Source organism: Astyanax mexicanus, chromosome 9, assembly GCF_023375975.1.
Source record: "Astyanax mexicanus isolate ESR-SI-001 chromosome 9, AstMex3_surface, whole genome shotgun sequence".
In the NCBI taxonomy this organism is placed as follows: Eukaryota; Metazoa; Chordata; class Actinopteri; order Characiformes; family Acestrorhamphidae; genus Astyanax; species Astyanax mexicanus.
The window spans coordinates 22416061-22431561 of record NC_064416.1 but is presented as its reverse complement, the minus strand read 5'-3'; the positions used below and the strand labels follow the sequence as shown (position 1 = coordinate 22431561).

The following is a 15501-nucleotide window of genomic DNA, read 5'->3' as shown; positions in this document are numbered from 1 at the left end:
TCACGCCATAACCAGCAAGCTGATTGGTTCTATTAAAAACATTTTTAACTAAACCAGTGGCTCTTCTCCTTATTTATAATGTCTTGGTCAATCTAATTTATTATAGTCTGTATTGAATTTAAGATATATTTTGGGTGGAACAAATCAAGATGTTTCCAATATTTGGATGGGGCACATCTCAATCCATTCACCTATCTCAGTCTATTCCTATGCCAATTATTATTATTATTTTTTTTTAGCTTTAAACAGGCTTGCAATTACTGAACAAACCACTATTTGACCAATAAAGCTGTGTCTGTCATCAGTGTTCCACAGAACTCCTAAATGAGAGTTTTGTATTTGTAATAAGGGTAAATCCACACTGTAGCCGTACTATAATTATCTTTTTAATGTCGCTGTGAACAGGCTGTTCTTGCTGACACAACTGCTTTGACATTCTTAGTCACCTGAGGAACAGCTGCTCCTCTGGGTTTTCTTAATATTAAATTTGAAAGTGCACTTTTGAGCACAATGAGCTGAAGAAAGCGATTATTTTACTGTGGCCTGTATGCTGATGCCCTTGACATCCCTATAGATCTAAATGCAGATGTCAGTTTAGATAGCCAGGGTTCCTATTGAAACACTGATCAATTGAGATCTTACTGATGAAATGAACCCTTGATCAAAGTCACTTAGATCTTTGCCTCTTGTCATTTTCATCCAAAATCGAGGTCAGCTGATCCAGTTCAGCATTTTATCCAGGCTAGAGAAGTGCTTTAAAAGTCTTAGCATAAAATATTTTAACATGAACTTCTATGTTAAATTAAAACATGTTTTAATTATCCTATAAAGTTGCTATTTTTATTTTTGCTGCATCCTTTACTTTCTTGTAGCTTGCTAAATTGACAGAAACAGTTTAACTGAACAAGTAACATGTTAAATTATTAGGGAAGAAAACAAAGACACAGATGCGGGTATTCAGAAAAATCTATTTATGATCATATACATAGAAAACCAATGTTTAGTAATGAGCAAATGGGTCAGTTCTTCCAAAAACTTCTCAGAATAAAGACCATTCTTAAAAAGCCAAACAAACATCTCTACCAGCAAAGATGATCTCAACACCAATAAATTTTTAGAAAACTCTTCCCTGTTCTATTACCACTGTAGTAGAAAGCCAGTGTTACTGGTACTAGAAAACAAAGCAGCTTTTTAGCTTGAGTGTAAGGCAGCGAGCTTCTGGGGCAGCTCAACGTTTATGAAGTGCAGTCTGTTCTGTCTCATTCCTTGTCCCGCTGTCTGCTGCACTCCTAGGTTCAAATACTCATTGGACTGATCGAACATGGGCCAGTTTACCAAGCCAGGTCCGTTTGGTGAACTGCAGGTAAAACAAAGGTGGTTAGTATGAGGCATATTAAAAATGCAGTTGGTGCTCTACATGTGGCACATTACCTGTACAAACCAAGTGAAATAATGTGTCCTATATATACACACAGTGCAGTAAGAATAGTATGACCACCTCCTTGTTTCTACACTCTATACTGTGCAGTTATTTAAGCAGCTCCACTGATCTGACAGGAGTACAGGAGATTTTGTTGTTCAGTAATTATAGAATTACATATAACAGTCCATCTGCTTCCTTGCTTGAATTATTTGGGTGGTGGGTCATTCTCAGCACTGAAGGGACACTGGAAGGTGGTGGTTTGTTAGTGTTGTAGTGTTGCTCTGTGTTGTACTAGTAGATTAGACACTGCAGTGCTGAGAATGAACCACCACCCAAATAATACCTGCTCTGTGGTGGTCCAGTGGTCCTTGAAGATCAAAGTGATAGGAGGATAATGTACAGGTATGCAGAGAAACAGAATGAACTCCTTAACAGGCCAGGATTTTTGGCAATTGTCTGCTTAACATTACACCCCTAAATCTTGAGGATTGTAATTGTAAGAATTGTAATTGTAATGAAAAATATTGAAAAGAAATATAGAACGTAAATCTGCAACTGTCAAAATATAACAAATAAAATCATAAAATTATCTCTTTCCTGAACTTACCAATACAAATCCTAAATAAAAAATTAACCGGTTCATGTCCTCCAAACCTTTAGTTTCATTATGGTTGTCTAGTTTTTACGTTTATTTTAAAAACTGCAGAATTTGGGTTGATTCCTGTTACTGATCTGGAATTGGAGACAGCTTCTCAAAGTGTTCTTTGTTCTGCATTTTTTTCAGAGTGTAAATAAGTTATTTTACTGCAGAGAATACAGGTTTTGTATCACCTACACCTGTAGCCTGTATACGGGTCAAGGCATGTTAATAGATTAAAGGTAAAAACAAAGAGGTGGTCATAAAATTGTGACTTGTTTTGTGTATGTTGATATTTTATAGCCTAAGTATGTCTCCAGCGTAGAGCTCTTTACAGTATTTTAGACATTGACCAGCAGATGGGTTATCCTATCTAGTGCTAAAATACATATTTTCTTTTCATTAAAAACAACATAATAAAAATAAAATATTTGCTAAAATGTCTGTGGTAATGTGACCTGTATCTTATTTATCGATTTTTGCTAGATGCTCACCCTGTTCGCACAAAATTGCCCCAGTATCGCATCATGGTTTTGCACAGTTGTTTTTCCTCTTCACTGACTGTGCCTGTGAAGAAAACAATGGATACTCATCACCATAATCATCATCATCATCATCATCATAGTCATGATTGCTTTCATGAACACATGCAAATGCATAAACATTGCAAATGATATATTAAGGAATTGCAATTTTAAAGGTCCATGTTCTATATTTTCCTCTCCTCACTTGTAATGTGTGTGCGGGTTTATGAACCAACATTAGAATAAATTGCTGAATTCATTTAGGAATTGGGGATGAGGTGAAGTGGTGATCATCCAACATCCTGACATCATATCACCTTGTAACTAAATGCAGTCAAATCCTAATAGCATGCCTTTCCTGGACAGTAGAGACAGTTATTCCAAAAAAAGCAACACAAACATTTTTAAATACCCCTAATTTTAGAAGAAAAAATAAAACTATTAGTGAAGAGGGGTCCTAATAATGGGTCATCAATTGTTATCAATGGCTGTCCTGTATTGTTAGTGTATTGTTATATTCAAAAACCAATTTGAGTGGAAATAGTTCTTATAATTGCAACATAAACGGGCAAAGTTACACTGATTTAGGCTAATTAAATAATCACATGTAAATGTGTGATCAATTTAAGCTGGTTTTCATAAATGGCCAGGGGAGTAAATAATATGTGTACCTAGGTTATTCTTTTTCGTTCAGTTTCCCTTCACAGTGGCTGTACATTCCTCTGGTGTATCATGGCTTTATACAAGAATTAAATAACTATATTGGTAACCAAACTATAGAAAAATGGCTGTAAGCATGTACCGGTCATTTTGACTTGATTCTTCCAAAAGCAGGCCCCAAACACAAATCCCACATCATCAGCATGATCAGCCTTCACAAAGCTGGGTCGGGTCTCTTTGAAGATCTCTGGCCGATGCTGAAACTCATACATGTACACGTCTGCTCCAGCGTCTGTAGGATAACAGGAGACAGTTAGAAACAGCTCACCAGAAAAGTTGGAAAAGCTACCTTGTGATAATCTTACCTCTGTGATATTTAGCCACTTTCATGACAGGAAACACCATGAACTGATCCCCCAATATCTCAGTAAAACCATCTCTTACATCCCCTGGAGTTTTTGCATCTTTCAGGTATTCATCTATTATGAGCTCATTGGCTCCTGATGCCTTTAGGAACAAAAAATAAATAAGTAAATAAATTAATTAAAGCAGTAGTATTTCTGAGTGGGGAGGGGACAAAATATTATAGTAAATTGTATTGGTTTGCTGCTGTGACCAGAAACATCTAATATATTCATTCTAAAAACAGAGTGGTCTGGTAGGTTTTTGCTGAGGGTTTTCTGGTCAAGACATCCTTTACGCAATTATATTACATGCACTGCTTCTAATACTGGCAAACTCAGTACAGTTGTCTAAATATCCAACTGCCCAAACTTTACGGAACGTCACTTTAAAATTGTTGTAATTCAAAGCCCCAAAGTGTCGCTGCAAAACAATAAAAAAAACAAGTATCTCCATTTTTGTCGATTTTTAGTTTACTACATAATTTGAACAGACAAACTGTCCCTTACACTGTCCCTTCTTGATAAATGGAACAATAGAAATACTTAAAAATGACATGAAATTAACTCTTTTCACTCTGTCTTCTAATGAAAATGTAGAAAATTAGAATTTTTTTCCTCTCCTGTAAAGTTGCTGTTTTGGAGATACTTATTTTTCATTGGAGAGCGACAATATATTATTTGTGTAAAAGTGTGTATTAATGTGTATTAAAGCAGCATTATGTAGCAGTAAGGTGGTTCTGTATCTGTCAGTATGCACATGTTCTGCTCAATTTATCTTTGTTGCAGTAAGCTATACCCTCCAGCTCAACAAGGACGTCTGTAGGCAGTTGGAAAGTGTGTGGACAGGGGACTCTCCAGAAGCAAGACTGAAAACCACTCAGATAATGTAGTGTACAAAGCATTGCCTCCTTATTTTAACAGGTAATACCAGAAACACCAATTAAAATACACAGATAACACAATATCACAGTAAGTACATTCTGTTTTGACTGTATATTTCTGTTTCAGGAGAAAAATAAGTAAAGTAAGATAAATACAAATAAATAAATAAATAAATACACAAAACAGAAATTATTCTTGCAATTATTATGAGAATAATTTTCTAAAACAAATATGTTCATTTGATGCCACTGTGCATATATAAACCATATGGTTGTTGTTATAATTATTATTATTGCTAATATAAGTAGTGGAAGTAGAAGAAGTAGTACAATTATGTCATAGTCCTGAACCAAATTCACTACAGAAAATCAACGTAATTTACATTTTTACTGAATTTTACTAAAATATTTGCTTTACTAAAAAAAAGATTTTGCTTGATTGTTTATACTGTCTTCTTATTTGATATTTTCCTTTGAACTAAATGTAAAAAAAACATTTGGCCTATTCAGTTAAAGTTTTATATTGATTTTATTAGGTACTTTTCAGCTTAAATTATGTATATATAGATCTATGTCTTTCTGACATCTTGATTGTTTTCTTTTAAATATCTTTTATTTTTCAATTTACCTTCACTGATTTTAGTTTTTTCGACAGCTGTTTACTGCTCAGCTCGATTATTTATTCTAGACTCTTATTTTGTTCCAAATGATTTTAGATACAACAGTGAGTTGTCTGTCCAACAGAGGGAGACATTTCCTAACATATTAATCTGTTTTAAATAAATGCCGAAACACTATGAGACAGTGTCCCGGGCAGGGTCTAAAGCCCTATCCGGTTAAAATTAGTTTCTCAGGGTGTCCTGGAGTCATTTTCTCTCTTATGGGGCCACCTCTGTGTACTGTAATGAGACTGTGAGTAAGACATTACCCCATCTGGGAAAAACTGCCCCATCACTGCAGCCACCACCCGTCTGTCCATCCCTTTCTCCCACCCTGGAGGAGCAAAGGTCTGAAAGAAGACATGATCGTTAGCTAATGATAACCATAAAACCAACATCAACACCACCGTTGGAAACAACCAAGAACAACAACAGCAATACTGGGAATTTATTTATTGATAATTTAATGATTTAGCGACATTTACTTACTACAGGCAGAATCCACCCAAACTCATGGTTTGTCACTCCTAAAAGCACTGGAATTTTTGGGAAGTTTTTGCTCTTCAAAATTTCCTCTGCTGTTTCTGTCATAAACTCTCCATCCACTGTGGATCCCAGGAAAATTTTTTCCTGGAGAAAATGATTAAGTTATTTTTTTTTCATTGAGGCATTTTCCAATGTACACTGGCTCAATGTACACAGCAGTGCTGCTGGAGTTTTTAAACTCCATGTTCACTCCCTGGACACCCCTACCAAAAACAGCTGCTCTATCTTGTAGCTGTAAAGTCAGAAACAGAAGCTCATCTGTTGCTGCACAGTTTCTGTTGGTCATCTTTGGTGGTCACAGAAAGCTGTCCATCAAAAGCTGTACATTGTTGGTTCGTGGACTCAGTCCAGGCGTTTAAAAACTTTTGCAGCACTGCTGTGTCTGATCCACTTATCATGATTAATTAATTCTTATAAATAAATATTTCTTATCTCACCTTTTTGGTTGCTTTTACAATGTCCTCTTCTGTCTTTTCTCTCAAACACTTGACCAGCAGCTCTGTGGAGCTGGCATCACAATCTGTGACATTTGCCACAGCCTACACACACACACACACAATATCGTAAATCACAGCTATGGGCTGCAGTACTAAACATTTTGACTTAGAACAATCGCACAAACCTTTTGGCAGCCACATACATTTATAAACTCTTTTAGATATGATACACACTGTGGCTCATGTGGTTCCTCATTTGTTTCACCATAAAACCACAGGTGGTGAAAACTGACACAGCAATCATCCCACTGTGGTCTGGGTTTATACATGTTTGGTTTTAATGCAATACCTTGGCAAAGACCATGGGATGTTTGGTAGAGTAGGTTCCCAGGGTTGCTGCTCCGCTCTGGAAGATGGTTCGGTGAAAAAGACCTTTGGCCAGTGGGGACAGGGTCTGGAAGGCAGAGTTGGATTTAATATATTACTATATTACATTTTATTCAGTGTTAGGCTCAGTTAGTTTATATAACTATACTATAGCCTATGTATTAATAGCTGTTCATCTTTTACAGTATTTTACACAATATGATGTCTAAGCAATTATTAAAGTGTATTCTCATTGTACTTGTACAGTAAAATAAAATTGTTCTATTGGTTTATCCCAGCGTGAAAACATGTATGTATTGAACCCACAACCATGCGATTAATAAATTAATAAATCACCATCACCCCATAAAATCTAAATGCAGGTAGAATTCTTAAGCTTGAAGTTCATACCAGCATAGAGGTACTGATCCCTCCTGCAGACTCTCCAGCAATAGTGACAGACTGGGGATCTCCTCCAAAACTCTCAATATTCTGCTGCACCCACTGCAGCGCTGCAATCTGATCCAAAAAGCCCCAGTTGCCACGGGCATGCTCATCTCCAGTGCTAAATATAAATGAACACATTTATTAATCAACATATTATAACTGCATTTTCAGTACAATAAAACAACAGAAAACAGTAGAATGGAATGCTCTGGAGAATCATCATGTGGAGCAGCAGAACTGTGTTCTCTACAGTGGTGTGATTTAATCCAATACCTCTAAAGTGAACAAGTGTGATACTTGTGATCCAGAACTGATCATGTTATATAATTACCTTACATCAATAATGATTTGATGCAGTTAAAACCTCACAGAAATGTTTTAACAGTCAAGGACACTTTCCCATACAAAGATTAAGCCTAGTCATACACTATACAGCTCTGGAAAATATTAAGAGACCACTTTTGTGTCTAAGTCAGTTTCTCTTATTTTGTTATTTATAGGTAAATTTTTGAGTAAAATGAATATTGTTGTTTTATTCTATAAACTATGGTCAATATGTTTCCCAAATTCCAAATAAAAATGTTGTCATTTAGAGCATTTATTTGCAGAAAATGAGAAATGGCTGAAATAACAAAAAAGATACAGAGCTTTCAGACCTCAAATAATGCAAAGAAAACAAGTTCAGAAATCAATATTTTGAAGGAATAACCCTGTTTTTTTAATCACAGTTTTCATGCATCTTGGCATATTGTCCTCCACCAGTCTTACACACTGCTTTTGCATAATGTATGCAGTTCAGCTTGGCTTGATGGCTTGTGATCATCCATCTTCCTCTTGATTATATTCCAGAGGATTTCAATTTGGTAAAATCAAAGAAACTCATAAATTTTTAAATGGTCTTTTCTTTCTAGAGCTTTATGTTCCTTTTAACTGAAAAATCTCCATTCAAAATTTAGTGTAGTCCATGACTAGGCTAAATCCCTGTCTGAGAAACTGCCCCTTAAGCCTTACCAGAGGAGTGTCTAAAAAAGGCAGACAGAGAATAAACCTAGTACACAGCACTTTGAATATAGATTTTTAATTTAAAGGGAAATTCAGTCTACAACTCGTCCTAACCCCTGTCTGGGAGACATCCGCTGAAAAACTGAAAACGGTGACTTTACAGGAAAAGTAAAAAACATTACTAGCTTTAAATGAAAGTTAACTTAAAATAAGAGTATATTTAAATTAATTTGAGTATTTATTTTGGTCTATTCACTACTTACACATTGTGCAAAGCAGCTACTGGTTTCAAATGATGGAGCAACCTAAGTTTGAAAAATACTAGGGCACTGGCAGGATAAAGTCCAGGTTGTGTCTGGACAAACATACAGCTCTTTGGCATAATATCTGTAAACATTTAGGGATATCGTGCATGTGTGAAAGGGGCTACAATGTGCCAGCACCTGAGTGTGATGATTATTGTTATCATTAATCTTTTTTCAATCCTAAAACCTGGGGATCACACACAGTAAGTTTTTTGTATGAACAATTTTTCATTATGATGCACTTGATGGATTTCCAAGTAATCCCCATGGCATTCACATGTGTTTGAACAGGGAAAATGTGTCTGATTGTACAGACTAAACTGAGGTTATGTTTAAGCACAAACTTGTCAATAATGAGGTTAATATTGCTGAACCCCCCCCCCCCCCAAAAAAAAAAATCCATTGATCATACCTGAAGTATCCCAGTATGCCCAGCCTATACTGAATGACAACAACCACTATATTCTCATAGGCTGCCAGCACTGATCCATCATACTGAAGGGCTCCACCCATGTACAGACCCCCGCCATGGATCCAGAACATTACCTGTGATTACATAAGTTAGAAGTTAGATGTTATTCATTTGTTGCTTTGTTTGCTTTGTTGAAGATGTGGAACTGGATATATATTTTTAGATCAGCATTGAAGGAAAATAGTCCAAAGCAAAAAATAGATATATTTTTGAGTAGTCCCCACTAACTCAAATAGCATGTCCAATGTTGCTATACTGACTGTCCTGGACTGTAAATCAATTTAAAAAGTACTTCACTTTTCTATGTTCCGTGTTCTAAGTTTCATGAAAGAGAGAGATATGCCGTATAATATCCATGATTAATGGTAGAGCTAATATGGATAAATAAGAGAGTAATGTTTATACAGTGGAATGCATTGGACTTCTAAAATTGATCCATACTCCATTAGCCCTTTAGCTGGAGCAGAGCACAAAGGGCAAAGTTACAGACAGTGTCAACATCTCCTATGTACAGTGCGTGTGCAAGACACCCACTCTGTGCTCTCTGACCCCTTAGTGACTAATGCAGCAGTCTGCCATCGGATGGGAAGAGTTTATAAAGACCTAGGGGTGTAAGAAAATATCAGTATCGTAATATTTTGTTTTGCAATACTGTACCTTTCAAAAACACAGTATTGAGTTTATAATTATTAGTTAACATGTTAATCTTAAGGTACTGTTAAACAGTGTTTTTTGTGCTGTGTTTAAATCTCGGCAGGTAGATTGCAGTGTTGTACTGTGGTTAAATTAATTTATGAATGTTCGAAAAGAAAAAAGTTAAATTTTAAAGTAAAATCTTTTATTCAGATTTCATACATATTATCTGTAATCACCAATTTCTTGCTCACATAGCCCCATAAAGAACATAAATGTTATGAGTGATTACTGTACTTACAGGTAATTTCTCTGATGCTGAGCGTTGAGCTGGAGTGTACACATTCAAATACAGACAATCTTCTGATGCAGTAGTGGTAGGGAAGGTCAAGCCCAACATTTTGGACACTGATACCAGACTCTCCAGGTCTTGAAGACACCTGACATTTGAAAGAGAGGATAAAATTACAAACAACCTAGGACCGAATTAAAATCTAGTGAAAGAGTGGAGAGAATTAATCCAGTTTTTCTCTTGACTGACCCAGAAAAGTAGTGGCCTTGTTTCCCGAACACAGAACAGCACAAAGCACATTGTCACATGACCCAACAAGCACCCTGAACTCTTTGAAAAAGCGGGTTAGTGGCTTGTGTTAACTAAGTCTAAGTCTATTAAAGTCTCTGTTAAGTCTATTAATAAAAAAAATCAAGATCCAAAACAATAGTTGCAGCTGATATTAAGGAAAGGCACAGCTTTTACTTAATCTTTGGATTAGAGTTAAATTTTTGGGTCATTAAATACATGGATTACTCTGACTCATACAATTACTGTATATACAGTACATTATGTTAGAACTGGACATTTCAATACATTTCATAAATGTGTCAATAGATGTAGAAATATATAATGGGAAACAAGAATTACTTATATAATTAATTATTAATTAATCAAATCCAGTACCTTTCAATTTTGACAAGTTTTTTGCCTCTGGATTGATTATTTTGAAACACAAGGCATTCTCTGTGCATAAAAGGACCCTTTGTAGTAGTTTTGAACTATTTTCAGGCCAGTAAAATGTACAAGAATCACAAAGATCTATGAGGTGTTGAGCTATTAATCTGACTGTTAATACGAAGTGACAATAAGGACATAACTATGTTTTTGCTTACACAGGTGGGTGCTGAGTGGCATCTCTCTCCCCCTCCCAGGGCTCTGCAAGTTTGGGTGCAACCAGACGGAGAGGACCCACGGGTGGCTGAGCGAAAGGAATGCCCAGGTACTGCTCCACTGTTTTCTCAGAGCCTTCCACTTTCACATTCTGACCACGCACACTGCCTTGCTTCAGAACCACCACAGGACTAGAGTCTGCACATGCACACATCAGAGAAATGCTAACTAATCATGGAAAAAATAATTTTATTCTGTTATAAGTTAGAATACTTTATACTATAATAGGGTACAAGACAGAAAAATCAAAGTTTCTATGCACATGTATTTGTTCCCATCAAACAAGCATTTCAAGAATAATAAAATGATTTAGAATATTTATTTTAATCTAAAACACATCAGTAGTTGTATAATGACCACTTAGAAGAAACTAAAGGGCATGCTTTAAAGTGCAAATAATCACAAAATTCCCAAATTAGAATTTAATAAAAAAATATGCATGATTAAAAAACAACAGATAACTTTTGATTATTCATTTAACAAACCAGCTCAAAACCAGAGATCTACAGCACACCCTGATTCCTCTTAACCTGCCTCATTATCACTACTACTTAAATTAACATGAATGAAGATCAAATATATGAAATCTTGCCTGTCTGTGTCGGCACCGTCCAAACAGAGGCAGTGGTCAGCCACAGGGTGAGCAGTACTCCTCTCAACATCGCTGCTCTTCAGACTGAGACTGAGAAAGACTGCCAGGTGCTGCGCACTCCACCACATAAATACCCCCCCACCCCCAAACCCAGCAGACGTGGGTCAGACATGGGCCAGACATGAACACACATTTACATGTACATTTACACACATGTTCTAGACAGTGTCCTTGAATCCAATCATCCCACACAAAAAAACAACCTATGTTCATCTGTGCATACAGTGACTATACAGTGTACAGTGTCAATGTACTCTCTTTTAACGCAAGCACAGCAAAATCCAATCTATCCCGACCCTACAGTCCTCACTTTTTCACTACAGCTTCACGCTGCATACAACTTACTGTATATAGTATGAGATGGAATTGAATTTTGGTACCAAAGCTGTTTTTTTTACTGATGAAAGATAGAAAGCAGCACACTTCTGAGTAAGAGAGAGAGAGAAGGATAAATTAGTTTAGGATAAAGAGGTAAAATGGTAGGTGGGTGGTACTAGAGGTAAATGAGATTAGGGATGATGTAAGTGTGATGAAATCAAATGAAAAGAAATTAAAGTCTTTAGCGCTACTAAAATCCTTGTTTACTGAAACTTTAACTTTGTTGGAGCTCTATTCCTCCTCTCCTGTAAAAACATCATAAAGCTGTGCAGCTGTGAAGCTTTGTGTAGGATGAGTAAAAGTCTAAGTGTGCAGGGCAACGGGGTCACAGCTGCTAAAACACACAGTGAATGCACCAAAGGAAGGCAAACCCAGCAGACACATTATGTGGGTCATTATCAGAATACCTTTTGGCATTCAAAAAACGTTCCCAAATTTTTCCTAAATTATAGTTTTTTTCATGTTTATAAGACATCAGCCTACACAGAAATCATATTTTCCAGATTAATTGCTTTTTATTTTCCCCTTGCATGACAGGGAATATTGGCATTTGATAAAAATAGACACACATTTTTTTCTATAAAAAGATTTTATTAAGCATAATATTACAACAACTATATATTTTACCAGGGTACACAGCCTAAGGTTTGTCCAAGCTAAGTATGAAGTAAGTAAGTAAGTAAGTAAAAAAAAGCAAAGACAGAGATACAAGGTTTTTTAATGACAGAGGTGATCTATGGTAGATTTTAATTGTTTAGCATATTATGACATTTGTCAGATAATTGGAAATGTATCCCATTCATTTAATAAACTTAATTTATTAAATGTATTATGTAATAAATCAAAAATGGTATTTCTCTGTTATTTTTGACAGCATTCTGCCTCCAGAATCTGTGATTTTGTAAACACAAGGTATCCTCAATATTGGATATATTGTTTTGTGCTGCTTTCTGTGTTGTTTAAATCAGTAAATTTACTGTGGACCTCAAAACAAGGCTTTTTTCTACTTTTATATCATATATTCATATAAACACCGTCATCCATCTGCTGCACATTTCTCAGGGTAATACAAACAAACCAAATTTATTTCACTTTATGGTTATAATAAAAGCAGTAAATACTGGTAAATACTGCTAAAACAAACTGGTAAATTTGTTTAAATAATGACTACAATAGTTACAATAATAATCATATATCCTAATTATCAGAAACTTCTGCTTTCTCCACAAATGCTGTTAAGTTTAACACGAACGAGTGGGTAAAAAAACAGCTAAATTTTTTTTCACCTCTGTGACAAATTAAATGTGCTGTTAAAATAAACATATTAACCTGTTAACATGCCTTAACCCAGGAGTTATTAATCCTGCTTCTGCAAAGCTACCGTCCAGCAGACTTTAGTTCTAACCTCTAATCAGTCCCACCTGATCCATCCAGTTACTGCCTCCAGGAGAGCTGGATCAGGTGAACAGGGTGGGTGTTAGATCTGGGAAGGTGGTGTAACTCACAGGACTGTAGCTCAGCAGGAGCAGGGCTGGAGACCCTTGCTGCCCATTAATGGATTATACTGTGTCACGACTGGCTCTAGGCCGTGACAAATGAATGGAAGACACACAGTGTTTAAATGGCAAAAAATATAAATTTAATGAAGAAATTAGAAAAAGGTTCATGTCCAGACATTTATAAACAAAAAGGCAGCCCAAAGAAAACCTATGTATCAACAAAAAACAACTAAAGCATAATGTCAAACAGAACCAAACCAAGCAGGCCCAGAAAACTGAGCTGCCTGCAGCAAACAGAACAAAAGAAAGGCCTCCCGCAGCACACCTACACAGGTGCATATATTGATTAGGTCTGTAGCCCCACCCCCTAACACCCAATCAGGGGACAGGCACGTCACAACTGTGATAGCAAAAAACATTGTATAAACTTTCATTTTTGGTTGAAATATGTCTTTTATTGTTGCTGATGGAAAAACAACATTTAAAAAATCTTTTTTTAATAATTCCAAAAAGACATTGGTTTTTGTTGAAATTTTAAAATCAAATCCCCTCAAATAATAATATTTATATTTTATTATATTATTTAAATGTCCCTTTCTACACTGCAATAACACAGTATAGGCCATTAAAATATAATACAAACAACTCATACATATTCATCTAAGTAAAGTTTAATACAAACCATAGGCTACATAAAAAAACTCTAATATTGAATCAGAGGACATTTATGTGCAAAAATTAATAAATTCTGACGTCAGATCTTCAACTTAACATTAATTCAACAAACTTTTGCTATCTGGGTAGTTGTAGAAAATATAGTAAATGACTATATTAAATGACTATATAATGACTGTTCATGGTCTACTCCTGCTTGAAAAACTTAAAATTAGTAGGATTCTACCTGGGTAAATGTTGAGCTTCAACCTCAGGAAGTTTTGGAGTACATTAACTTATAAGCTTGTAGTCACTAAAATATTAATATAAAATTAATATTTGACTATTTTTGACAATTAGCTTTTTTTCAGTAACATTACTTTATATAATGTGAAACTACATTATATAATGCCTGGGTGGAAGAAGATGTGCATGTGTAATTCCATGTAGATTATGGGCAAAGGGCTGGAATGGTAAGTAATGGTAACGAAATACAGCATATATTTGGGTCTCGATTAGAACAGTTAATTGAAACAATGAAATATGAAGTTAAAGGGTATAGTTCTTGCTGTATCAGAGGAAAGGGGAAATATTTTAATGTAATAAAGTGCTGGATAAAAAAAAGCTTTGCTGTAGCTCTTTTTATATTATTTTCCTGACTTCACATTCTTCTTATCTGCATTGCCACACCCAAAGCCATGGCTAACTGATGTTTGATAAGCTTACCCTGGTAGAACGTGACCGACATCCAGTAATGTATCCACTGCTCAAAGAGGTACAGAAATTCTGCCACTGAGTAAAAAAGAAACAATTCATTGTTTTTATAATATAGAGTTTAATTTTATAGTGTAGTGTTTATCTCTTTGCTATAAACCCTTCTAATTTCATGAAGAACTTTTACATTATGTTGATAAAGACCTTTAAAGCAATACTATATACCATTTTACATTAAAATAAAAGCTTCAAAATTATTATGATGCTTCAATTCAATTCAATTCAATTCACTTACTTGTAATAAGTAAAGTAGGCTACTTCAGACTTGGCACATCTGGATCTACAGTAGGTGAAGCCAAAAAGATAAAGCTCTCAAAAAACGCAATTGAAAATATGAAATCTGTGTAAAATACTGTAATATGACTGAAATGCATCTGTCCAGATGTTTCTTTCACCCAACATTTCTGTGTGGCTCAGCTTGTCCATAAATGCATGTGTACAGAGAGTCCTTTATAGTGGGCACACATCACATATGCCTACTGTATTTAACTTCCTGAAAGTAGAGGGAGCCTAGAAGCAAGGAATTCTTACATGATGTTGATTTAAAAGGTTCTTCACACTTACAAATAACTCTTTTCTATATATTAGGCTTCATTCACCAATAGCCAATAACATCCTAAGAATATTTCTTAATTTATTAATGATAATGATGATAATAATAATGCAATAATTACACAAACACTTAATGTTAAAAATGAAGTTACTTCATTAAATAACACTGATTATCTGGTTACAGTGTAATTTAAGTCAGGTGGAGGGATCTATATATTAAGCGAACAGTCAGGATTAATGTGCAAACATTGAAGTCATTTCCACAAGAGCTGAATCAGAGCATCTCCAAAATATCAGGCAGGTCTTTTCAGTTGTTCCTGTTATGCTGTGGTCAGTAAGTAGTTCAATAAAGATCAACTAGTAAATCAGAG

The 15501-nt window shown here is 35.4% G+C and overlaps 1 protein-coding gene across 1 annotated transcript; it reads right to left on the bottom strand.

The window, feature by feature from the left end:
* Positions 1–956: 956 nt before the first annotated feature.
* On the bottom strand, positions 957–11323 carry ces3 (carboxylesterase 3). Its single transcript, XM_007249208.3, has 13 exons — positions 11214–11323; positions 10564–10759; positions 9698–9836; positions 8704–8837; positions 6949–7102; positions 6521–6625; positions 6172–6273; positions 5678–5818; positions 5458–5538; positions 3610–3751; positions 3387–3536; positions 2555–2627; positions 957–1357 (listed from the first exon to the last, which is right to left on the bottom strand). The coding sequence occupies exons 1-13, from the start codon at positions 11281–11283 to the stop codon at positions 1192–1194; spliced, it is 1653 nt and encodes a 550-aa protein (XP_007249270.3). The 5' UTR covers positions 11284–11323; the 3' UTR covers positions 957–1191.
* Between the last annotated feature and the right edge of the window lie 4178 nt (positions 11324–15501).